Raw genomic sequence first — 26,489 nt, 5'->3', positions numbered from 1 at the left:
TGTTACTTTCTATGTTGTCCCTGAGTCAGTGTGTTGCGGCTAGGGGCCAGTGGTTTTCAGGGGTAAGCAGAGATCTACTGTAGCTAAGTAAGGGGTGCCTTCACAGACCTCAGGCCAAACTACGTATAGGGATACAGTTGTTGTATATTGTCATATGTCATGGTTTAAGTGATAATATTTTATGAGATTTTGTAATAAACGGCTGCTACAGCCATTTTATATCCAATCCTGTTTGGTCTCTTATTTGGGGAAGTGAGAATTTTAGACGGGTTCCGAGGCTGTAGTCAGCTGTTCATGGTTGGGAAAGATGACTATGCCTTAACCTGTCATGCACAGAAAAAGCTTAAGGGTGAGGCTTTCACTTTCATTTCTTTGCTCTGCTGTAACAATGGCGTTTGCAGATGTGAGAAAGGATCTGCTGGACTGTTCTATCTGTCTGAACATTTATACGGATCCTGTAACTCTGAGATGTGGACACAACTTCTGCCAGGATTGCATTGATCAGGTGTTGGACAGACAGGAAGTATCTGGAGTTTATTCCTGTCCTGAATGCCGAGCAGAGTCTGTGGAGAGGCCTGTACTGGTAAGGAACATAACTCTGTGTAACATCGCGGAGAGTTTCCTCTTTACTCAGCCAGGTCAGGAGGATACTGGAATCTTCTGCACTTACTGTGTGGACTCATCTGTCGCTGCTGTTAAATCCTGTCTTCATTGTGAAGCTTCTATGTGTGATAAACACCTGAGAGCACACAGCAAGGCACTAGAACATGTCCTAACTGAACCCACCACCTCCATGGAAAATAAGAAATGCTCTGTCCATAAGAAGATCCTGGAGTATTTCTGCATCAAGGACTCTGTATGTATCTGTGTGTCTTGTAGGTTGGATGGAGATCACCAGGGACATCAAGTAGAGAAGCTGGGCGAGGCCTCTGAGAAGAAGAAAAAGAGACTGAGGAATGTTCTGCAGGAGCTGATCACCAAGAGAGATGAGACTGAGAAAAGAGTCAGGAGTCTTCAGGAACGTAGGGGTAAGATACCAGATATCGCAGTTGAGGTAAAAGAAAGAGTCTCTACCCACGTTAAAGACATCATAATACAGCTAGAAGACTTTAAGATGAGGGTCATAAGTGAGATCTCCAGGCAAGAAGAACAGAAATTACGTTCACTCTCTGATCTGATCCAGCAACTGGTTTTAAAGAATGATGAACTGTCCAGGAAGATTCAGCAAGTTGAGGTGCTGTGTAACATGACTGATCCTCTGACTGTCTTACAGAAATCAGACTCAGGTGACTTGTGTGATACCAAGGAGGAAGGTAATGAGAACAGAGAGACGAAAAGTAAACAACTCAACAGTAGAGGCAAACTAAATGGGACTGTGATCTCACAGACCTTACACACATTATTTGATAATGTAAGAATGATAGAAATAGGGATCTATTTTCAGAATTCAGAACGTGCAGACATATTACTGGATCCAAACACAGCTGGTAATGGTCTACAGATATCAGATGACATGAAAACAGCATCCTTCTCAAAGAACCAGAAGCACCCAGAAACACCAGAGAGGTTTCAGCAACCTCAGGTGTTAAGCAGCACAAGTTTTACCTCCGGACAACATTCCTGGGAAGTGGAGTTTAAAGAATCAACAAACTGGATAGTGGGAATGTGTTATGCCAGTATAAAGAGGAAAGCAAATCAGCACCAGATTGGAAATGATAACAAGTCTTGGAAACTGGATAGGTACACAAAGTATTTAGCAGTACATAATAAAAATGAAATCCAATTACCTGGCAATATAGCCAGTAATAGATTCAGGATCTCTCTGAATTATGAGGCTGGCCAGCTGTCATTTTATGAGCTGTGTGAGCCCATCAGACACCTCCACACCTTCACCGCCACCTTCACTGAGCCCCTTCATGTTGTGTTGGGGGTATGGAAAGGATCTGTGAGGATAACAGGGTTGGATGTGGAGCAGGGCCCATTGTATAAATAGGTACAATAGTCCCGTCTCCAGAGACACAAGTCAGTCATAAAAAGTTTTCCCTCTATTCTGCCTTCAGGAAAAAGCTAGTGCGCTGTCTTAATGGGTGGCTGAAGATTAAAGAAGAACTCCAGGAAATTATTTTATTGAGGGGTAGCCCAACTGCAAGGGTTACGTGCTTGTTTTGGTATAAGGAGGAAAATAAAGTTATACTCACCCCTTCCTCAGAGCCGGCCAGCTGTGACAGCGCACCCTCCAGCCTCTACCCTCCTACTCTGCAGCATTGGAATGTTCCTCAGCATCGTCACTTCTATGCAGTGTATAGAATGTGATGATTTACGGTACCTTAGACCACTGCAGCAGACGGGGAGAGAGACTGGAAGGAATGGTCTACGAGCAACCCAGCTCATAGAATCAGGTGAGTATAACTTTTTTTGTTTTTGAACCTAGACAAAAACTAACAGTTAGTCCTTGCAGTGCAAGGGGTAGGCCCACGGCAATGGTTAATAAAAGGATTTTTTCCTGGAGTTCTTCTCTAAAGAGCAATAAGCATTGTAGTGGCAACATACTCCTAGAGCTCAGGGGATCAGATTAAGAAGTCAAAATGCAGTGTGTTTTCAAGTGCTTCCGGTTTCATTGGCTGGCTTCTGAATTGCTTTAAATTAGGGTAGTAATACAATCAAACAACCTAACACTAACGGCTCCCCTTCCACAACTCCATGCTACCTATACCCCTTTGTACAAACCTCAGATCAGCCACTGATGTGGATCAGGAGCCATTGCCTATGCTGGGCTGGGCAGAGCTCCCATTCTCCTCCCAGCCAGTATGTGAAGTACAGAACAACATTTTCTCTATAGGGCCTAATAGAGAAGCCACCATACAGAGAAAAAGCTATGCGTGTGCAACACAGTACAGCCCTGGAGGTGGATAGGAGCACCTTCCTGCCTTTATGGTCTGTTTAAAGAGATATACATAGAATGGAGGTGGGGATAGAACTGTTGGTTGTTTTGAATGTGTTGTTATCCTTTAATTTCCTTTTGTGTTGCTCAATGCACATCTTCAGGGAATAGAACAAACCCTTCCCTATTTAACCCCCCATACCTAATCTGTGTTTTTCATATTTAAAAAAATATACCTAAAAGCCACAGTTATATACCTAAAACTCCAATCATGTGACAGACCAGGTCCCAAATCTTTTTTTCTTCTGGTCTGCAGTGCCCACATTGCTTTATGGTGATGTGGACGCTGCATGTGTGCTGTCGGAAAGGCCCTTTACAATGTCTTCACAGTGTTTTGCAGTCTTCCAGAGGACAGGAATGCATGTGGATGCAATGAGGTTGCAGGAGATTATTAGTGCTGAGATGGAGCAAAGGATTGAAAAAAAATTAGAAATTCTGTATCCTGTTTAAAAAAATGGCAATTGTTTTGATATTAATTATTTGGGTTCATTATGAGTTTACATGCTTAGCCCCTTTAATACAGGTGCCTGTGAGTTCTGATCTGCAGGGCATTCCTTGCACGCATCTCCTGCTGATCGGAGCAGTATGGAACAGATGTCACCGTTGTGACATCCGTGTCCATCCAGTTTTTTCCTTCATTTTATGGTGGAGGAGAAAATGGAACTTACCAGACCCATGTTAGGACTTTAGAGAGTTGGATGAAGTGGACATGGATCTGTGTACATCACGCTACTTCTGATCTGTCACAATCCCGTCCGACAAAAGGGAACTCTGTTCTGTTTGGTTTTCTGGACCTGGATGGAGTCAGGGATGTAAATGAACGCACATCTGTGGGTTTCCGATCAGATCTGCCTAAAAAACTGATAATATATAAATATACACAGAGTTTATTTTCTATTACATTGTAACAATGATCTGGACACCAGCAGACTTGGCAGAAATGTAGTATACTAATTAGTGAATTGCTGCATGTCCAAGCTTTCGTTTGTTTGTGATAGGCTCCATTTAATGAGCTTGAATTACTTTAGCGGAATGTGCAATCGTTGACAGTTGGCGACCTTGAACTGAGCCAACTTGATGGTTAGGTTCAAGCAAGAGCCAGCACTAGTAGCAGAAACCTTCATTGGAAGCCTAGAGGTTAACACTCTCTTAAAAGCCATATATTACGCTGTTGGAAGTGTTCCGGAAACAGAATGGATTAAGCCGAAAGGTCCCCATTTTTCCATCCTGCCTCCTCCTGCCGAGTTGCCCCCTCTGAGGTCGGTCAGTGCCCAGAACTCAGAGGCACCGGGCCCTGCAACCTTAGAAGAGACACGAATCCAATTGAAAGTGTGGTTACGCAGTGACTGTAAAATCAATGATACATTAAGCGCCTGTACAAGGAGTGAAAAAGGTTTGCAGCGTTTGAAGGTGTGGGCCACTTTAAAATAAGGCGCGCTATCGAGCTAAGGAAATGGCTTGATAATGGCAGCCTTTTCAAGGGGAAAGAATGGAATCGCCACAGGTTGAAGATTTAGCTGGAAAGTAGCAACAGGGAGTCCTTTTTATTATTGCATTTACTGTCTTGTGAAAAGTAAACATCTCTTTAGCACTGCAGAAGGGTGTCTATATAAATGTGTATCACTATTGGCTGGCCGGCGCTGTTAGAAACAAAGGAGATTGTTCAGAGTCGCTGACAGCTGGAAGACTATAAAGGTCAACGAATAATCAAAATAATTATCTATATTTTTTTTCACATGACGAAAATGTCAGAAACCCATTGAAAATTGATGTTCTGGTCCAGCTGGAAACTATTTTTTTTCCATTTTGTATAGATTGGGAAAGGATTGGAACCCCTATGAGGTTTTAGCTGCTCCCTGTGGGAACATTCACCCACTTTATTGTTCCTGGCCACTGTTATTACTGAAAGAGAAAGTGATGGGAAATGTAAGAATTTCGACCTGTCCCTAGAACAAAAGGTGAGGATAATACTTCCAATGAGGACACCTTTTCTGGTCACAACTGTCTGCGTTATAGGGTAGTGCTAGACTGACGAAAGACAAGAGGTTTGCATTTGGAAGTGGTGCTGCCTTGAGGAGGCCAACCAGTAAAGGAGGTATGATGTATGAGGACCTGTTTGTGGTCATGTATGTATGAGGACGGCTGTTATGTTTCAAGTAGCAGTCAGTGCACCGTTCATGTGATAATTCATTTGGAGTGTGGTATTAGGAACGTCTAGAAATAATGGTTACGTAGCTCATTTTTTAAATTATATTGATTATTGATAATTATTGATTAAGAATAGCCAAGGCATTTAGGAGGAAACAGCCTTCTCCTTCAAGGGTTAAACATCTGAGTTAGCAATATCCATCTCTACGAGGAGATACAGACTTCTCATTTTCATTTAGCTTCGAAACAGGCTACATAATGAATACCATCCGGATAAAATACAAGTCAGTCTTTTTTAAGCCTTGAAGAAGGGGGAGGCTATTTCTCCCAAAACGCATTGGGTATTCCTAATCAATAAACATTTTGTACCAGTCATCAAGTATTATTACTATGTGGTCCTAATCCAGACATCCCAACTCTCCCAGAAGCTCTGGGAGTCTCCCACTATAAGATAGTGGATCCCGGCCGCCCGGGAGAGAAACATTTTCTCCCGGAAAGGTTTACTCTACTCTATCTAGCAGAGTAAACCTTTTCCTGCAATGTTTTTTTTTTTTCTCTGACATCGGGGCCGCCGTCAGTCAGAGAAAAAAAACAGCATAGGAATGCATAGCAAGATTGCTATAGCCAATAGCAGACTGGCTATTGCACCCGCTCACTGCTGCTGTCAGTCAGCAGAGGGGGACCTGAAGTTCTCCATCAGGCCCACTTCTAGTGATTGACAGCAACAAAGGGCAGGTGCAATAGCCAGCTTGCTATTGGATATTGCAAATTTAAATAGCCAATAGCAATCTAGCTATTAATTTCTATGCTGTTTTTTTTTTTATTCTGACGGCAGCAGCTATCAAAATACAAAAAAAAAACCCAGCACATAGCAAGGAAGCTATTGCTTCCCGTACTATCTGCCATCATTTCAGGGGGTGCTCTCTTACCCCCTCCCGCAGATGTGGGGTGGGGGGCGGGCAGAGGGCACATCCATGAAATGGGAAGGGCACCTTCCTGAAATTGCTTTTTTCAGGTTGGAATTCCTGTCCTAATTCAACACTCAGAATGGATTAAGTGTCTAAGAAGAGGGGAGTTTGTAGAGTTTACCTCTCACTTCAAATAATAAACATGCATTGAAGTACCTTACACATATGAGCTACATTTTTGCTGATAGATATCACCCAGCTGTAGATCCTCAAATCATCTCTGAATTGGTGCTGACACTGTCCTTCCTTCTGGAGTGTGAGTACTTTTGTTCCCCATGGTCCTTGTGTGTGTTGTAAAGTAGCCACCGCTCCAAGCTCACTAAGTACCGATACCAGCTCTTTACATTTTTATGCTACCGTAAGGTCCTGTGCAGGCTGGGGACCACACAGCAGCCTTCCAGGGAGCTTGCAGCGGCTGTATACACACACACACACCCACTGCGCATCTCATCCTTCCTATTGAGCCATGCCGCCTGCCTCTGGACCTCTGGTGAGACGCCACACTCCACCTTAGAGCCTGCGAAGCACACCTAAGACCCAGTACAGCCCACCATAGACACTGCACAGCCCACATTATAGCTCGCACAGCCCACCATGGACCCCACACAGCCCACCTTAAAGCCTGCACAGCCTCTTGAGACCCTGCACAGCCTCCTGAGACACCGGACAGCCCACCTGAGACCCTGCACAGCCTCCTGAGACACCGGACAGCCCACCTGAGAACCCGCACAGCCTCCTGCAACACCGCACAGCCTACCTGAGTCCCTAGAGGCATCAGGCCACCACAGACCAACACAGAGTATTTAGCTTCATATTATTCTGCATTGCTGTATAATGTATTGCTGGGAATTGTAGTCCTCTATAGCTGGAGGTATTCTGCATTGCTGTATAATGTATTGCTGGGAATTGTAGTCCTCTATAGCTGGTGGTATTCTGCATTGCTAATAGCGCAGCTGTATCCAGTGACTGACAGGTTAGGAAAAATGTCTTAAACATGGAGGGCTGGGACGAATTTAGATTGGGGGGGCTTGAGTTTTTGCCTAGGGCAGCACAAACCCAAAATGCACCACTGCTTCCAACAGTGAAAAATACAAAAGCAACACCAGCAGTATACAATTTTCCACATGTATAGAAAAACTCTTCTTTCTTTCCTTTATTTTCTTCCAACAAGAATTACATTGTATAACAATGATTAACAAGAAGAGAGTTTCCTGAGATCCATCTCTGTCCTTTGCTTTGGGATTAGTCCAGTGTATCACAAGATGTGAGTTCCTAGTAAACACCGAGAGTGGATATATATCATCAGGCCGCTGTGTTCTTCAGAGATATGGTAGTGCTTCCAGCATACTCGACCAGGTTTAATACAGCCATCCCATATTTCTAAAAAAAGTCATTCCCCGAGAGTAGATCATTTTCTATAGCTCTGGAGCTGCATTGATTTACTTTTGTATATTAACGTGTAATTCACCTTTGCGGCTCAAAAGATAAATAACTAAATAAATAAACATGGATGCATAACATGTGATGATACATTGCATTAAAATGTTTTTCTCAATTCCCAAAACAGTCTTTCCTTCCATACCTTCAATTGATACATGATCAGATCTAGTTCTAGATGTAAAGGGACAGTATAGTGATTGCACAGTTTTTTTATTTATTTAAAAGAAATCAGCAGAATGTCAATCTTATCCAAGAATGATAACCCCTTTATAACCAGAGATCACTGAAGCCTTGATGGGCAGATCAAACTTAGAAACATTAGTCAGTTAACTTGACAATAACTCTGTAACTGATTTGTGTACTGATATAAATATTACATTGTGTTATAATGAGATATAAGGCTTTTATTTGTTACTATGTTGTAATAAATACCCTGCTCAGGTTTCTTTATTATAGGCTGACAAAAAAACAAATGTTAAATAAATGTATTTTTGGTTATTTTACACTTAGCAGTTTCAATCTCATTTTTAAAACTTCTTACATTCAAATATGTATGTTTATGCATTAAACATGCAGTTCAATAAGGCTCCGTTCACACCCAGGCATTTTGTCGCTCAAAAGTAAGCGGGATAAAACGCTCAAGACAAGGAATCTCATTCATGTCTATGGCACCTGTTCACCCCCTGAGCGTTTTGTCCCATGAAGTTTCCCATATAGCCCTCATTCACACCTTGGTGACATCAAATATACGCGTTTTCAGCACGTTTTGTGCACATTTGTACATGGGTTTTATGCGCGCACATAAAGCCGTGCGTTTTTGCGAGCCGATTGTGGGCATAAAAAGCGCTACAAAAAGCTTAGTGTGAATGAGGGTTGAAGTCTATCGGACCAAAAATCTCTGTTATCTGGCAAAATGTAGCTCATGTACTTTTTCCAGCGACAGGCGTTTTTCTGCTTGCAATAAAACGCTCAGGGGCCATAGAAATGAATGAGATTCTTTGTCTTGAGCGTTTTGTCGTGCTTACCTTTGAGCAACCAAATGCCTAGGTGTTACGGAGACCAAGAGAAGGAAGTCTGATAATAATGGACCTAGGTGAACTCCAGGTGGTTATAAAAGACACAAGATAATGCAGCTCTGTATATCTGTATAATGCTATTATTGTATCAGAGTAAATGTATTCTGCTTTACACTGACAATACTCTAACTCCTTCTGCTGAATTATCCTTGCATTTCTATGGTCCATTACCATGAAAAAATTGGACCACAAGGATCAGGGGATGCAGAGATTTATGAACAATTCTTGCCTGTGAAGCTACAGAGGAGGGTCAGACAGACTGGTGGTAGGGACAGAGGCTGATGTAATTAATCTCCTAAAATGCATCTAAAAGGCTACATGTTACCAGCAAGTGCCAGAGATATGATATTTTTATATTTATCTCTGTGGCTACATTGTTCCCTTTCCATCACCGGAGGGTGCATGGTTACTTTTAGACTTTAGGCCCCACTTTATCCACAATATCTTCTGAATATTCGCCCAAGCAAGCAGTGTAAGTACCGCAATTTGCCCTGGTATCAGCCTCTTGCAGCCCCTGTATAGTAGAGCTCAGACTAAGGAAGTTGAAGCAGCACAAGGAGCCAATTAGTTGTGTGGCTAGGAGAAGCGAGAGACAGAGATAAGCTCGTCAGTTTACTGCTTCTCCTTTCATTGTCTAGTCAAGGGCTGGGGGTGCCAGGAAGGGCTGTGCTGTGTAAATCTCATAACTGGATGGACAAACATACAAAGCCTTTAGCAGGCAAAACCGATCCCATATATTTATTTAATCTGTGTATTTAGATGTTTTCCTGGGATTCAGCTCTAAAAGATAACCCTGGAAGTACAATTGTAGAAGACAAAGAAAAAGTTGAACTTTTAAAACTTATTTTTGTAACTGTCCTTGGTGGCCTGGTGGCCGATGCCAAACTATATGGGGGAGAGAGATAACCCATGTCCTCCACTGCTAACTGCCCAGCGCTACTTGCCTAACACACGCCCTATGGCTAAAAAAAACTAAGATAGATAAAGCACCTGGTCCAGATGGTCCAGATGGCATCCATCCCGGAGTGCTAACAAAAAATATATCTCTGGATAAACCACTGTATCTTATATTCTCAGACTCTTTTAACTGGAACAGTCTCATGAGATTTGCATTTAGCAGATGTTGTACCATTACGTAAGATGGGTAAAGAGCTAAAATCAAGTAACTATAGTTCACTAAGCCTGACTTCTGTTGTGTGTAAGTATCTTGAGGAAGAACATACAAAAATATATACTATAGGAATGATTCAGCACGGATTTATTCAGTAGAGAGTGTATCTAACATGATCTTTTTTTATAATGAGGTAAGGTAAGTTTAAAATTGAATGTTAGTAATGATAATAAAATGATATATTTAGATTTTGCAAAACATTTGATACATTATTATAATGGATTTGTGCAAAGTTATGGATGGAAGGATTTAGTTAAAGGAGAACTATGGGGTCAGTGTTTTTCCCCATAGTTCTCCTTGGGGTAACGGGAGGACACAAACTAGCGTCCTCCCGTCACCCTAAGCTCAGTATACCGCGAGCTACAGCTCGCGGTATACTGAGACGCCGCACCTGGAGCGGATCCCGACTTAGATGACGGGATCCGCCCAGCTGCGTGAGTGACAGCTGGCTCTGCCTATCTAGAGGCAGAGCCAGCTGTACCCGCCCCCTCCCCCGTCCGTTCCGCCAGTCAGCGCTGGCAGATCGGAGCGGGGAGAGGGGAATCCAGGATCGAGAGGTGAGGGAACCCGGTTTGTTTTCCCTCACCTCCCGATCTACTGAGCCGACCTGTGACAGTCTCATTGTCACAGGTCGGCTTAGAACTATGAGGTGAGTGGAAATCACTCATGTCATAGTTCTCCTTTAAGAACTGGGTAAAGCTGAACTCCAGGCATAGAAACATAGAAGAGTGATGGGAGAAAAAGTTTGCCACTTTTTATGTTTTAATTGATCTTTTGTTTCTCCTTTTTGGTTTTTAACCTGTTGTCTTAGTATAGATCATTGTTTGTTAAGAGCAGATAGAAAAGTGATAACAAGGGATGCACAAATACTTTTCAGATACCAGTGCTGATACTTGGCATTTTCATGAGAACTACCAGGGTTGCAGCTGGGACCTGGCTCTGGCGCTCCACCACTGTCCTGAAATCATTAGTCTGTATTGTTTTAGAAAAACTGTCGCATGACACTAAACAAAAATGTATCAGTACTGGTACTTGTAAGTACTTGGGCGAGTACTTGTACTTGCAAAAATGGTATCGGTGCATCCCTTTATTTATATATACATTAAAACAAGGATGTACAAATCCCAGGAGCTCCGTGTGCTCCTTACAAATGACAGCTGCCTCCTAACTTTTGAATTTTTCTCTAGTGTAGTCTTAGAGCTTGAAAAGTATCTGTACATGTACTTGTTCTTGTCCCGAGTATGGTATTTGGTATCGGTGCATCCCTAGTGATAACAAATAATTCAGCTCTGTATTCCATAAAACATATTAAAATATAAAGTGAAAATGCCTGAATGTTACTCAGTTCTGCAGTGCCATACACCAGACTTTCCTCTCCTCTCCTTTCCCTCCCCTCCCTTCCCCTCTCCTCTCCTTCCCTTCCCTCTCCTCTCCGTTCTTCATCTGCTCTGTGTGATCACTGAGACCGTGGCGCTGTAATCACAGCACCACCTATCTCAGCTGTGACTAACTACAGCTGTCACAGAACCCTACCCTCCCTGCGTCCTATGGTCAGGTGCGCCTTATAGAGCGCAAAATACGGTAATTATATGTTCTTTTTTTTTGTTTGTTTATATTTTTATTGCACTTAAAAAGAAACCCCAAGGGTATATCATACATCTATCACTCACATATACTTCTTACCAAATCTATTTCCACTTTCCTTATCATTCAGTCCTATCTCTCGAATCTTCCTCTGGAGGAATGGGAGGAGGTCAACTTTTATACACCTCTTGTGTTATTTCTTCCCTTAATCTAAACTCTGTGTCTATCACTTCCCGTCTACTTACCCACCACCTCTCTTAAGTTCATTACACTATTCTTTAGTGTCTATTCTTCATGTGATCAACTAAGATGTCTTGTGGACAAATACTCCAATTTATTGTGTTACTCCCCTAACCCTCTAATCTATTCTCCCTCTCAATATGTTTGTGTTCCTATTCTTTGTGAAACCTAATTAATACCTTCAAATCTAAATATCATTACCAACCCTTAAATACACCTATCCTCATCTGTTTTACTCTTTCAACTTCCCCCAATCTAACTCTCTCCTTTTCTACCCTCCCTTCCTTCCTCTTGTCCTCTTCTCCCATTCCTCCAGAAGACATTCTTCCCTCTTCACTGTTCTGCCACTCATACAGGTCAAAAAACCTTAAATTAATATTTTAAACATCTATCCAGAAATCATATCTTTACCACTGGCCATATATTCATTACCCATCTATGGACTCATAATTTAATCCTCTCTATGCCCCTTCTTGAACCTCTATCCTTCTCTTAACACCTTCATTAAATTCCTCTGTCTGTCTATATACAGTATTTCCCCAGATCTTATTAAAGCTTTCCTTTTTATCTGTATCCTTTGCACTTAATTCCTCCATATATCTTATTTCTTCCATTGTATTTGCCCAGTTCTCTAATGTAGGTGGTGCCATTGATTTCCATCCCCGCGATATACAAATTCTAGCTGCAACCAGTACGAATCTTAGGATATCGCTTTTTATCTTTTTTAGAGATCCAGGTATCAATGACAATATAGCCATTAAGGGATCTTTTTCAACATTTTTTGCCTCTATGGAGTTATATATTCCGAATACAGATTCCCAGAACGGTTGCAATCTAGGACAACTCCACCAAATATGCAAGTACGTTCCCTAATTATATGTTCTTAAAATTTAGATACACACACACATATAGATATACATATTTTCCTTATATTAGTTGCGTTCTGTCACCTTGGATGCTTCCAGCTCGGGTGGACATAACTACCTGATAAATGCCCAGAAGCAGCAAAGGCTTTGGTATAGTAGTGAAATGGAGAAGGGGGGTGGGGACAACAATGGTGAGCTGACAGCGCCAATTTGACACCTGCACAAAGCGGAACACAGTCAATGCAGCATTGATCAATGCAACAAGATAAGAGCACTGATCAATTGAAATCAGATAAGAGAATACTGAATGGCTGCTTGCTCGCACCATAGAGAAACTGAGGCCTGATGGGTACTTTACAGCTCATTAGCATTTAGTCTTTAATGGACTTTCACCTCTGCTGAGGGTCTTTAGGCTACCAGCATAATTGTCATGAGGAGATATAGTGGCATTTTTCTAGTTTGGACAAGCAATTCATCATTGCTGATACAGGAAGCTGAAGCCTGCTAATCAGAAAAATAAAAGTTAGCATTTTGCATCACATTCAGGAAGTCCGGACAAGGATCTCCAGAAACCAAATTTTACACATCTGAAAAAAAATAGAACTACAGCTTGGGTTATGTCCTATGTTCGGAGCAAAACATCTTAGGATAAGGTGGTTAAAACTACGCTGATTGTTCTGTAGCCTTGCAACAAAAACAAAATGGCTGCACAGTGGCTCTTTCTGTTCTTCTGTTCTTTCTGTTCTCTTTCTGGCTCTCCCTTTGTTCATATACAGTATAATACAATACCTCAGTGGCATACAAGTGGCAGTGCACGCAGTCAACAGGATTTTTCCTGTAATTTCATCATTTTTAAAGATACAAAATATGGGGGAATGGGAGTGTATGGCAGAGAAAATGCTAAATATTAGAGGTGCACCGAAATGAAAATGTCAAAATCAAAACGAAACCGAAATGAAAAAAAATGTCAGGCCGAAACCAAAAATGTATTTTTTAACTTTTTAAAAATATTTTATTTTTATGTATTTTTAATCAAATGTTTAATTTTTTTATATTTTATTTTATTTATTTATTTTAATTAAATATTTTTATTTTTTACTTTACTTTAAGGTGCTTCAGGGAAATATTTAGGGTCTAAACAGACCCCTGATATTTCCCTTTTAAAATAGAAAAATTGATTGAGAACACAGCGTCCTCAATCTCTTTTTCTGCAGCCCCTGTTATAAATGAACAGGAATTCTCTATACTGAGTGCTCCTGTCCATTCATAACTTGAGGACATAGTATGTTTACTATAACCACAATCATGAATGAACTGGAGGTGATGTAGATCACTTCCCATTCATTCATAATTGGGGATATAGTAAACATACTCTGTCCTCAATTATTTACAAACATTCAGCGTTCACTGATCACTGGCTGCTTGTACCCACTCTTCATCCTGACACACTGTCGTGGGTTTTGGTCTTCAGCTGCCCCATTAGCATTTAACTGCCCTCTTCTAGTGCCCAAAAAGCTGATATCCAACGCAGAAGTATAATGCTGAAGAACTTTTATTAAACATATCCACACTGGGAGAAAGGGTATAGGGCTCCATAGCAAAATTTTGTATGGGACACTATCCCCCCCACACACAACCACACCCCCAGACTCTCTATGGTGAGCTCTGTAGGGTCTCAGGTGGGCTGGTCACACCCCTGCACACCCCTCACCGGTCAGCCACGATCCACTGTCAGCCTCCTCCACTACCGGCCTTGCCTCCTCCTCCACCCCTGTCGGGCCCAGCCTTCTCCTCTTCCACCGCCGTTGGGCCTGGCCTCCTCCTTCACCGCAGCTGCTGGCCTGTCACTGACTCAGCAGGGGCTGTGAGGAGGAATGCGCCGCTGCACAGATCACTGACAGATGATCTGGACAGCGGCGAGTTCCTCCTTACAGCTGCCAGTGACAGTCCTCAGCCTGCGATGCCATAATGACCCAGGCAGCCTAATCGGCATCAGTGGTACCCCTTTGTTCCTGGTCCTGGCCAGGCCCCCCTGTGCCCTGGGCCCCATAGTGGCCACTGGGTCCTAGATATCCAAGGAGAACAGACTCCAAACTCACCAGTCCCTTTTTTGTAATTCAGTGTAGATCCATTTGTAGCACAGTGGAATAGGTATTTGAGCAGCAGATGAGCAGGGATGAGACACCAGATTTGCTCCTGAGGTCCACTATGTTGCTGGAACCTCCAGCAGCCAGCAACTTCCCTGGTTCTCCTCCTCAACTAGAAGCAAAGGACTTCTCCAGACTTGAGGCCTTGCGAAACACTTCCCGCACTCAAGTATCTCCACCCCCAGGCCTCAGGCCAGGCCTGGGGGCAGGCTGGACAACACCTCAACTTGAACTAATCTATGGCTGGAACCAGAGTGAACACATGGCAATTCCTTGGAGTATGTAAGCCCTGTCCCAGCATGCAACACTAGTTGAGTGAGCCCCAGTGATTGGCTAGTGAACTGCACACACACTCACAGTGTCCCTCACTGGATGTCCCACACTGCAGCAGAGTCACACTCCACCCAGGTAGGTACAATCAATGCCAGAACACCTGGAATTAACTAGATAAATGCCAACTATAATCCAGCCAGACTGACTACAGCTCTGGCAATTATTACATTTTTAGTAGCCGCCTAGGGTTGCCACCTTTTCTTCCATCGAAACCCGAACACTCTAGCGACACACGGACATTTTCTTGGAAGAATGAGTTGTGGCTTTTTCATATGTGAATAGTGCCGCCCCTTCATATGTAAATATCACAGTTGAGACTATTTTCAGTGTGGGGCCAGTAGCCCCTATCTTAATTTTGGTTTCTCCTGTGTGCCTGACATCTTGTGTCCGGGTTTCTGCTGCCATGAAACCCGAACACAGCATTCAAAACCCGAACTGTCCGGGTGAATCCTGGACAGGTGGCAACCCTATAGCCGCCTCACAAATGGTGATAAAACACAGACATGCACTTTAAATACAAGTCCTGCATGGCAGTAACAGGTCTCTGGAAAGTTTTCCACATGTAAATGTAAATAACTATGATGTTGCTTTAGCCAGCAAAATGGCCTCCACAACTGCATAAGCATATTGAAAAAGGTGCACTTTAACATGTACAGCGCAGTGCACAGCAAGAGCCACCGTTTTCCCAACGACGTAATGGCCAACCAGTGGCAAATTCCAGGCTGTGCCTGTAAATCCCGCTGTCAGAGACGAAGAGCACCCTCCAATTAAAATGACAGGCTGGGGAGTCATGCAGCACAGCGGCCTAGAAAAGCGTTAGTTAAATCCCCCTCTCCTTATTCTCACACAGCCTTGGCAGCAGGAGACGCCGCGAGAGAGAGGAGAGAATCTGCAGAGAAATAAAAAATGTGCAGCCAGATCCAAAAACTGGGTCTGTCTAATCTCAAATGTGTATAATAGATGAGACAGCTGCTCAGCTACTGCTGGCGAGTGAGTGCGGCGCTGACAGACGGAGACAGCTTGTGCTGCATTTGCTTGTGACAGTCCTGGAGCCGATTTCCGTGTAGGCCACCATGGGGACTGTTTAAATGAGAATTAGGGATGAAATCTCTAGTTTCAGACTGGTCATGCTTCCTCATTTCAGTGCAGTTTTACAGGAAACACAATCTACTGTCTAAATAAAACCTAAAGCTGAACTTTAGACAAACAGTTAAATACACAGATGAAATGTGGGATCTGGCTTATGTGTCAAATGACTTGCAATTTTGTCAATTCAGTACTGAGATTTACACAGCTTTGTTACAGAGTACAGTCTGGCAGGGCACAGGAGACTTGATTTTTCTCTGCGTTGCTTCAGTAACACTCACAAGTCTTGTTCCTCCCCCAGCCTTTGACTAGACAGTGAAATTAATCTCTCTATCACTCTTCGCTCTCCCCCTATCAGCATGTCTCTTGTTAGCATAAATGCACTGAAGCACATTGGTTCCTTGTGATGCTTCTCCTCTTCAGTCTGAGCTTTGCTGTACAGGGACTGCAAAAGGCTAATTGCAGGTCAAAATCAGGTAGTTACACTGCTTACATTTAATAAAATCTATTTAATGATCTATTATCAAATATAGAGCTGCATTAATATGTGTCTTTTATAACTGCCTAGAGTTCAGCTGTAAAGGGTAAAGATTTGGCACAAAGAAAATTTAAAGTTGACCTAAAGTCTAAAAGTTCCCACGCACCATTCAGTGGGGGGAAAGGGAACAATGTACCCAAAAAGATAAATATAAAAATGTCAGCTCTCTGGCACTTACTGGCCACATGTAGCAGCAGCAGCTCACTGCCTTTCAGATGCATCTTGGGAGACTGACTACAGCAGCAACTCCCCCCACCACCACCACCACCAATCTGTCTGACCCTCCTCTGTGGCTCCTCTGGGGAAATAATTTTTCATAAATCTCTGCATCCCCTGACTCCTCTTGGCCCAATTTGTGCTGGTGGATGGATAATTCGGCAGAGTTAAAATGTTGTCAGTTATTGTTTGTAAAGCAGCAGAAAGTCATTTTCCCCAATACCATGATGGTGTTATGATTGTTAAGCTCTGCATCTAGGCCCCATTTTAATGCAGTCATATTCGGGAGTAATGGGGCTTAGTTTACGTTTTATGGTTACGGTTTGAGGGAAGAGGTGAAGAGTCAGAGGGAGAGTAAGAAGAATTAGGGGGGGCATGTTATGGGTTGACTCACACTGTTGTACATTGCTTTATTATGAATTGCCTGCCAAAGCACCTCAGCACACAAAAAATGGACCTGCACTAAATTTGTCATATTGTTAATGTATTCTCATCTTTGTGTTGTGGTGCTTTATATAGCACATGTGCATGTTTGTTTCCATTATATGTGTGTTAAAGGACCATTCAAAGTGAATGGGTAGCATGCCAAAATGTGCAGATACCCCTACGTTATTGTGCATTGAAATAACACAGTGAAATGTGCATTTAACCGCACTCCTATGCCCAGAGCCTCATAGCTGTATATATGAAGTGTAAAATCTAACGCACTGCTGCCTCTGATTGATAGTCTTAGAAGATTAGGAGTGGGGTTTGGTGAGGTCACTACTGAGTTGATCACTGGTCTTCTGGAAGCTGTGGCATGAGGAAGCAAAGCCCTGCCTCTCCACACAGAGACAGAGTTGAACAAGGCATGGTATGTCAGTAATGTCAGTTGAACATCAGGAGACCACAGGTAAAACTGATCACTAGTCCTTTGCCCTTTGCCTGCTTCTTTTTGAGCACAGATTTTATAGTTCAGTTCCTCTTTGAGAGCTCAGATAAAAGGTTAAAGGGCCACCCCACTCAGATCTAACATTTCAGTGTTTGGTGGATGATGGACAGTTTCTTCTAGCTATCGAGGTCTCCGTTGGTGAGATCTCTGTGCTGAGTTCCCAGGTCTGCACACCTACTGTGCCCATTACACAGTAGGCCTCCCTACCATCCCTGTGCTGAGTTTCTGGGTCAAAACACCCATTGTGCCCATTATGAGGGGCCCCCACCATCCCTGCATTGATTTCCCAGGTCTACACACCTGCTGTGCCCATTATGAGGGGACCCCACAATCACTGTGCTGAGTTTCCAGATCTACACACCTACTGTGCCCATAATGCTCCCACCATCCCTGCTGGATTTCATATCATGGAGAATGTAACAGGACGACACAGGAACACAATGGTGGCTGGCAATACACAAAACTCACAGGTAGACTGGCACAAATTTGGGCATTATGGCAGGGAGAAAGAGGAGGTGAGGAGGGGTGGTATGTCTAAGTGTATTGTTTTCCACTAGGTAGAAGGCAGGTTAGTGGCACAGAGCCGGCAGAACTGCAGACTTTCTAGAGCGTTGGCACCCTCATCACGCCATTCATTCATATTGCACGACATATCGCAATAGGCTGTTTGTCTTGAGCCCTTCTTTAAAATTTCCAATCTGGATAATTATACAGTATACTCATTCCAAGTCACACAGGAGACATGGATTTTATCGGATTATCTTCTGGAATCAATAATGACCCTGTAGACCACTAGGGAAGTGCCTTTCACATATCTATGAAATATGATTCTCTTCTGGATGAAATAAGATTGCTGTTTTATGTAGCAGAAGGCTCTTGTGTATGTTTTCACTGGCCATGTTGTTTGTATGATTTCATAGAACTGCCGCCAAATGTTTGATCGCAGAGTAACACATTGCAGGCCCATCTGGCGATGTAAAGGTCAGAAACTTATGTGGGAAAATTAACAGAACATAAAAAACCTGCTATATTCTACAATCCAGTGATAAGAAAACATATGTAGGATCTATACCATCTCAGCCAGGGATGATAAGTTTATTATTTCCCCCCCGACCCAATTTCCGTGGAAGATTCCAGCTAACTTTACAACTCACAATAAAAACAATATATACTACAAACTTGGAAGTTTCTCAGTAGCTGCACAAGGAAGCACACAACAATGAAACTAAAATTAAAGATTACGTTGGTGTCATATAGTACGGTGGACCCCGTAGGGTGACAGCCCAATTGTAGTCAGAGCCAGACATAGTTGAAAAGGAAAGATCAGAGTCAAGATAAAGGTCAGACAGAGAGTCAGAGCTGGCAGTGGGCAGAATCCATGGGTAGTTTGAGTGGCAACCAAAATCAGTCTAAGGCCTCATTCACACAAGAAACGGCCGGCACATACAGCTCCGTGCTGCGTGCACGGCCGTATCAGGCAGCTCCCGGGAAGAACAGGTGCTGCGTGTGATTAGTAAGCAGCCCCTGTCCTTCTCTATGGGAGTGCACTGTCGTACGCCACCCTACGCTCACCTCAAGTGCAGGTCCGTATGGGTGCGGGTGTCCCGGCTCGGATGCAGACATGATCCATCCTGTCAGCGTACGAGTACGGGCACCAGCACGGACGTGCAGAGCGGGTGAGGTCACCTCCATGAAATGAGAAGGGCACCTACAGTATCTGAAATTGCTTTTTTCAGGTTGGGATCCCTGAGTGCGGTGGAATATCTATTGGACTCTTTAGAGAGTTCATCTCCTTTCCTAAACTAATGACAACCTGTAAATGTGCCATTAAGCAGGAAGTCAAGTGAAATATTTACAGTAGTGACATATGGCTTTCTTCTGATCAACTTGGACTTGCTTCTGAGTTCCAATTTGCCTTTGAGTTTTTTTTAGCTGTTTTTGAATTACTTTTATATTGTCATTGACTTCCAGCAGACAATGCCTATGTAAATGAGCCCTTATGCTCTCACATACGTATCGATTTTTCATCAAATCAAGCATTTGTTTCAATCCTTTTAATCTAATTGTCTGAAACAATCATTTGATGCAACAGAACAAATCGATTGTTCCAGACACCATACGATCAACTTTTAGTAACTAATCTGCCCGCTTTCATCTTCCATAATGCAAAATCATTCGCAAAGTGTTTTAAATGGTACAAAAAAGAGATTGATAGTCTCCCCATTCAATTGTTTCATCAAAAGGTAAGATGACAACATGTATAGCATTTATAGAAAAAACACAAACTGTGAGATAATGCATAAAAAGAGTATTAAAATGCATGTGAAAACCATGTGTATTTGTAAGCACAAAAGAGTAAATAGACCTTAGGTTTTGATGGAAGATTCCCTGTGGCTACATTCATTTCCTCCCCGTGGTATATAACTAACCTTCATCAAGGTCATATGGAAAGCACTTGGATTCACACTGAGGAAAGTTTAATAACATACATTTTTTTAAATGGACTTGACACGTAATGTTGGCCCCCCCTTTGGTACCTCCTGTGAGTAATAGTACCAGGGGCCGTTTTTCAACAAGGCTGTGTACAAATTGGAGTTGCCTATAAAAAGGAGTCAAAGGTGAGTTTTCCATATCTGGGTGAACTAAAAGGCAAAAAGCTCCAATATGTTCAGATTTTATTGGTAGCCAAAGTGAGAATTCTACAAGCTATTCTTGTGGGGCTTTTGTTGATGGGCAAATGCTTAGTGCTCTCATGATCAGTTTGAAAATCTTCTGAATGTTATCGGAGTTCCTTCACTGGTGTGTTTGGCCTGCAGTTAACCATCCTCTGGACTGCAGTTGATCTTCTAAGCTGCTTGAAGCTGCCTTTGTATTCTTGGCTTGTACCAAGAGCAAAGCAGTTCTGAAGCAACTAAAATGCCCATGTAGACAGGTCCTAACTTTGCTCCACTGAAAGAGGTCGTATGTGTCCGCCCCATATGTTTTTTTGAGGACCATAAGCCAGATCCATAGAAAGGAGATAATGTTCTTGTCACATGGGGTAAAACTCTAAATGTATTGTGACAGGACAGTGCCGTATCACTGTGGTGATTGGTGTGTTTGGTGCCCAGGACTCTCGGCCAGAGGGGCTGAGAGGGTCCAGAAAACATTAGTGTTACATGGAAGGAGCTGGGTTTCCAGTTCTTTCCAGGTTTTCTTGAGTATAACTGGGATCTGGGTCTCTGGAGATCTCTAATGGTGGCCATACACTTTACAACCATCGCAAGACCTTAGTCTTGCGATGGTTGTAAAGTAATTAAAAAAACGTATGATCTGCCCATCTTGGACAGGCAGATCGTACTTGCGATCATCGCAAGCCCGCCCTCCTGAGGGGCGGGCTTCCGATGACCGCAATGCTGAACGGGCAGTGTGCGCGTGCGCACACCGGCCCGTGCGGCATTGATCTTACGATCATGCTAAAAACCAGCCGAAAATCGTACGATTCTCGGCTAGTTTTCTAGCATGCTCCTAAGACAAAAGACGTGCGACCGTTCAGTAAAAACGGTCGCACGCCTTCCATACACTTTGCGATTATCGTACGATCGCGGGATTTCCCGCGATTATCGTGCGATAATCGCACAGTGTATGGGCACCTTTAGAGTCTTGGGCGGAGTGAAATCTCCAGTCCTGGGGCCAGGTGCAGCCAATTGCCAGGCCAGAGTCCAGGTGGCTGATAACAGCCCTATTAAGAGAGTGGACAGGGAGGAAGAGGCAGTCAATGGTGCAGGAGTACATGCAGAGTGTGGGACACTGTGTGTATGTGACACACAAGACACTGAGCTGGAGTCTGGCTGGAGAGGCCTGGAAGGCCTGTGGCACACGCAGTGTGTGGGCGAGGCCAGGAGGGTCTGTGGCACACGAGGTGTGTTTGGAAAGGTCGGGAGGACCGTTGTCACACAGGGAGTTGTGAAGCTGCTGGGTGTCTGGCCATGAGCAGGCTGAGGCTCTAACCCTGAGGTGGGACATGATAACGGTGCTGGATGTTTCTGGAGGATACACCCTGTTTATGTTTGTTTGCTGAAAAGAAGCTATTTAAGTTGTACTGTTTGGAAGAAAATAAAGTTTTATTCGCTGATACGGCTGGCTAAGGATCCTTAAATACCCTAAACGTCACAGTATCTATACTTTACTTTTTCACTTTTAAGTAGCGTGGGGAAGACTAAAAGATCTCCCCCATCTGCAGGGCTTGAGAATGATGGAAAGATCTGAGGCTCTAAACTGGTGCAATCGTTTTGGAGCCTCAGATCTTTCCATCATGTTTAAGTTTCATTGTTTGCTGCATGAGAAATCAGGTTTGACAAAGATCAGTGTATCAGTGGGTCAGCAGTCATTTGTTTAGCTGTCTGTGTGACCATTGTCCCCAGAAGAAAGAGAGGATCAAATATTTTACAGTTTTAAAAGAAATTGAGGGGAAATCTTCCAATAGGGACAACTGTTTTGGTGACAGCTGCCTCACTTTAGGTAGACTACTTTGCTATAGTGGTTTCTAATTTGTTCAGCAATTATAATTATATATTTTGGAAGGTTTATGAAGCACATTTGGGGAGGTTGCTGGATGCTCAAAGAAATCTGCAACCTGGATCTCTGCTGTGGAGAATATATCTGTTTCCATGCAGATCTTGGTGGGGGACAGAAATGCTTGGGGGACTGTGGAGGCCTAGTACCTCCTCATGGTCTGTTCCTGGTGTGTGTTTCGTATGATAAGGTAAAAAAAAAACCCTCAAAAAGGACATTGTGATGGGATATGTTCCTCCAGAAAGAAAAACTCACACAAGAATGCGGGCCAGTTTAGACATCTTTGGTAGCCAAACATAATAGCATTAAACACTATCAACACATTTCATGGCTTTCATGGTCACTTCTTCAGGAAGGAGTAAAACAGTTCAACATGAAGAAATAAGTACATGTTTGTGTTCCCACAGGATCATATGATTTTAAGAAGGAGGTCAGCTATGTCAACTTTATACTGTACAAGTTTAGCCATTTTAGCTGGGTTTTGCTGTGTGAAAACCGGGATTGACTCAGACTCTCTAGGCTTTTGATCAGCCATATTTAAAAAAATGTATCAAGGTCACGGCAACTATAGATAACCCTCTACCATAACTGCCCAGGTTAATTGTGATATGATCTCCGCAACATTCCTTGGCTTCTTTGGCAACACCATTGGCATTAATTAATTTATAATTAATGTATCGATAATGATAATGTTTAGGTTCAGGTTTCATGTTGTAATGCACTCAAACAACAAACATAAATATTCAGGTGGTCGCCTTGGAAACTGTGGTTGCCATGGTATTTAGGTGATTTTCTTTTCCTGTACTGTATTTGGCTTTTCATATTTAGGGACAGGTGGAAGGAGAAGGTAGTCCTCATCTCTCCAAATTATTTCTTATATTATTGTGATCAGGTTTTTTCATAGTTATAAAATGTTACCCAGAAAATAGTTATTAGTTTGAAAAGTCTGAAATATATGCTAGTTGTATTGTGTCAGCTAGGGATGTAGAAGTCATTCAGTAGTCTTTTCCAAAGTAGAGAGCGGTTTTAATAAAGGTGCTTACGTGTGGTAACCCATAACAACTGAGAGCAATGTACTTTGCTGACATCAGACCAGTACAAGATGGATTCTGGTTGGTTGCTATAGGTTACTGCACTGAAGAATAAAACTGTTGACTGAAAAGGCTGAATATTGTTTCTACTTTGTTTCACCCTTCCAGGGGTTACAAGTCGGGATCTGAGTCTGGAATTAGACTTTCCAAATCTAATTGGAATTTCCAAGACTTGAAATGAACTTTCATTAAAATCTTTTGAAATCGCAAGATTTTGGATCTGAACAAAACAACTTTGTGTAGACATGATCCGAGAACCTTTATCTCACCAAAGGGAGCACAGACCCTCAAAGATACTAGTCTACCAAATTTGAATTTGGACCTTTTACCATCAACTCATCAGCTCTCCATTATTTAACATGGTAGCAGAACTGGCCAAAATATCTGCATGTAAGGTGAAATAGCATAATCCATGGTACTCAATGGAAGAAAAAACCCAGGAACCTTTCCTATTGAGTATGTGCAGGGTTGCTTGGCTAAGTTCTTCCTTTTGCCCACCAATGCTTCACTTGCTTGGTGACATCTCATGGGGCTAACATCACAGTGAGGGCAAATGGAACATTGAGTGTGAGGAATTACAGTCTAGCTTTTGGCAACAATTGACACAGCACTGGGTTGCAGCAATTGTAATCAGATCCTCTAAATAGAGACCAGTGCTGTGGTGGTCTGCAGGCTGAAGGTGCAATATGTGGTGAGGTCAGCTTAAGCATGAGAGAAAGTGCATCTGGGCCTGAACTGGATGCACTGTGACAAGTGGTGTTGAAGTTGGTATCAACCTGGTATCAACCTGGTATCAACCTGTCCGTTCCCCTCTGATCATAGACAAAGTGTTCTCTTATTGAAGTTTCATTACAACAGTTTTAATGGTACTGAATCCCTGCCTCCACTGAAGAGTCACCTTGTGTAGTTGCCATTTTTTTAAGTGGCAGAGTTGCATTATCTCGTTCATGTTTCAAGACTGTTACTGGAAAGTGTTAATAAGTGAAGCACTGTTCAAGATATTGTTAGGGGCATCATGATTTGATATTATATTTGACCACATTTATATTGATCATGCCTCTTAGTTGCATGATTAGGTTGTACAGTGTTTATCACTGATGATATTGCACTTATTGGCATTTAATATGAGATGCTACTAAAACTAAGCCCACTTATAACTCCTTATTGAGTTTGGATTTTTTATTACTACAATGAAGTTAACCTGATTATGTCAAAGCTGAAGGTTATTGAGTACACTTACTGATTTTTGAATGTTTTATGATCTTCATAACTTCAGATGTTTGGTTGCATCATATTGATGTCCCTGATATTCACGGTTGAGACGTCAGAATGCAGCCCTGTATGGTGGTCTCTTTATGCGTAGGGGGTGCGGATTACACAGTGCACTTCAATCCAATGTAAACGTATGTATCTATGCTGCTACGATTGATATATTGCTCTGAAACATGTTGGTCTGAATTGTCCATCTACTTTTAAGAAGGATACTTTAGGGTCCTTGAGATTGTGTAACCTAGCTGGGCCTCTAAACTATAAGGATTATTCACAAAAGGGTGAAGAGTTTGGAGAAGTGAACAGTTTAGAATAAAATAGCTGAACTGGAAATATTCTCCAATTCAGCTAACTTTCCAGTTCAGCTATGTTGTCCTAGATTGTTCACTTCTCCTGCCTTCTCCAAACTCTTCGCCCCTACGTGAAAATAACCCTGTACGTTTGTATTGTCATCTCCATAGCATTCATCATCTCTTCTGCAGGCCACATTGGATCTCACGAAACCTCTAGAAGGGCACCTTGATCTCAGTTAGTGCTCCTATGCTTAGTGCAGGAGAGACTGCTGGAAGTCTTTGTTCCAGGAGAAAAGGGTAGCTGTTTAATGAGTGTACAGTTCCCTTTAAATTCTTTACCCTGTCTGTCTGCTCTTGATTGGCCAGAAAGAGTATTCTACATGGAGCAGTGGAACAATCATACCTGCCAGACTTTGGCCATAGTCTCACACACGTCATGATATTTGTAGGGTCTGCTGACCTTTGCCAAGCAGGTAGTCCCCTAGCAACCTTTGCCGAGTGGTGGCCCACTGAATCCAGAGGTTAAAGTCATAGCTGCCAACAATTAGAATACTATTTCCAGTTATATCTTTTTTTTTGCTGTGGGTCCAGCAAGGCGTTGTAGACGGGGAATATACCGTATTTTGCGCTCCATAGGGTGCACCGGTACATAGGACACAGGCAGTTTCTGTCACAGTTTCTGTGACAGAAGCTGTGACAGAAGCTGCAGTAAGTGACTGCTGAGACAGGTGGCACTGTGATTACAGCGCCACGGTCTCAGTGATCACACAGAGCAGACGAAGAATGGTCGTTCTTCGTCTGCTCTAGGGGCTCTATGGTGGAGCGCCGCCGCTTGGTTTTAATACAAGTGATCTGAATAGATCACTAGTATTAAACGAGCAGCGGCTTCCACTGCACATTTAGCTCTGCTTTAGCAGGGCTAAATGTACAAAAAAATAGGGATTCGCTCCATAAGACGCACACACATTTCCCCCCGCCTTTTAGGGGGAAAAAAGTGCGTCTTATGGAGCGAAAAATAGAGTAATTTGATTGGGATGGGGTAGTCATTCAAAATGGGCATGGTTCTATAGGAGGCATGTCGTTAACCTATTACGTAGCATTCGCAACACGTCAAAGACATTGCAAGTTCTAATACACTAACTTGGCAACAAATGTCCCCAAAAATTATTTTAAAAATGTTGGCAACTATTAAAGTGCATGCGTTATTAGTATTACTCTAAACCAGTTAGAGTTGTGATTCCACTGTAATTCTTCTTAACAAGTATGCTTCTAATGCTTTCTTACTCTATGCAAAACTAAGTTAAAAAAAAGTGTTGGCTGGACATACACTTTAATAATTAGCTCCATGACATAGCTGCTTCCTGCCTGACATTACTGGCTTTAAAGAACAACTCCAGGATTTTTTCTTCGCCCCTACGTGAAAATAACCCTGTACGTTTGTATTGTCATCTCCATAGCATTCATCATCTCTTCTGCAGGCCACATTGGATCTCACGAAACCTCTAGAAGGGCACCTTGATCTCAGTTAGTGCTCCTATGCTTAGTGCAGGAGAGACTGCTGGAAGTCTTTGTTCCAGGAGAAAAGGGTAGCTGTTTA

At 42.7% G+C, this 26,489-nt stretch overlaps 1 protein-coding gene across 1 annotated transcript; it reads left to right on the top strand.

Annotated features, from left to right (window-relative positions):
- The first annotated feature begins 388 nt into the window (after positions 1 to 388).
- On the top strand, positions 389 to 5,077 carry LOC108788712 (E3 ubiquitin/ISG15 ligase TRIM25-like). The gene is made up of 2 exons (XM_018558550.1): positions 389 to 1,945; positions 4,958 to 5,077. Exons 1-2 carry the CDS (start codon positions 389 to 391, stop codon positions 5,075 to 5,077), a joined length of 1,677 nt encoding a protein of 558 aa, XP_018414052.1.
- Positions 5,078 to 26,489: the final 21,412 nt, after the last annotated feature.

This window comes from Nanorana parkeri, unplaced genomic scaffold, assembly GCF_000935625.1.
Source record: "Nanorana parkeri isolate BGI_ZX_2015 unplaced genomic scaffold, ASM93562v1 scaffold346, whole genome shotgun sequence".
Taxonomy (NCBI): Eukaryota; Metazoa; Chordata; class Amphibia; order Anura; family Dicroglossidae; genus Nanorana; species Nanorana parkeri.
This window is presented reverse-complemented; position numbering and strand designations above follow the sequence as displayed.

Excerpts from the sequence above, each read along its gene's own strand:
- LOC108788712 (XM_018558550.1), top strand. The coding sequence starts at position 389 with ATGGCGTTTGCAGATGTGAGAAAGGATCTGCTGGACTGTTCTATCTGT. Across the intron at positions 1,946-4,957 it reads TGGGGGTATGGAAAGGATCT|GGTAGTGCTAGACTGACGAA; the intron begins GTGAGGATAACA and ends TCTGCGTTATAG.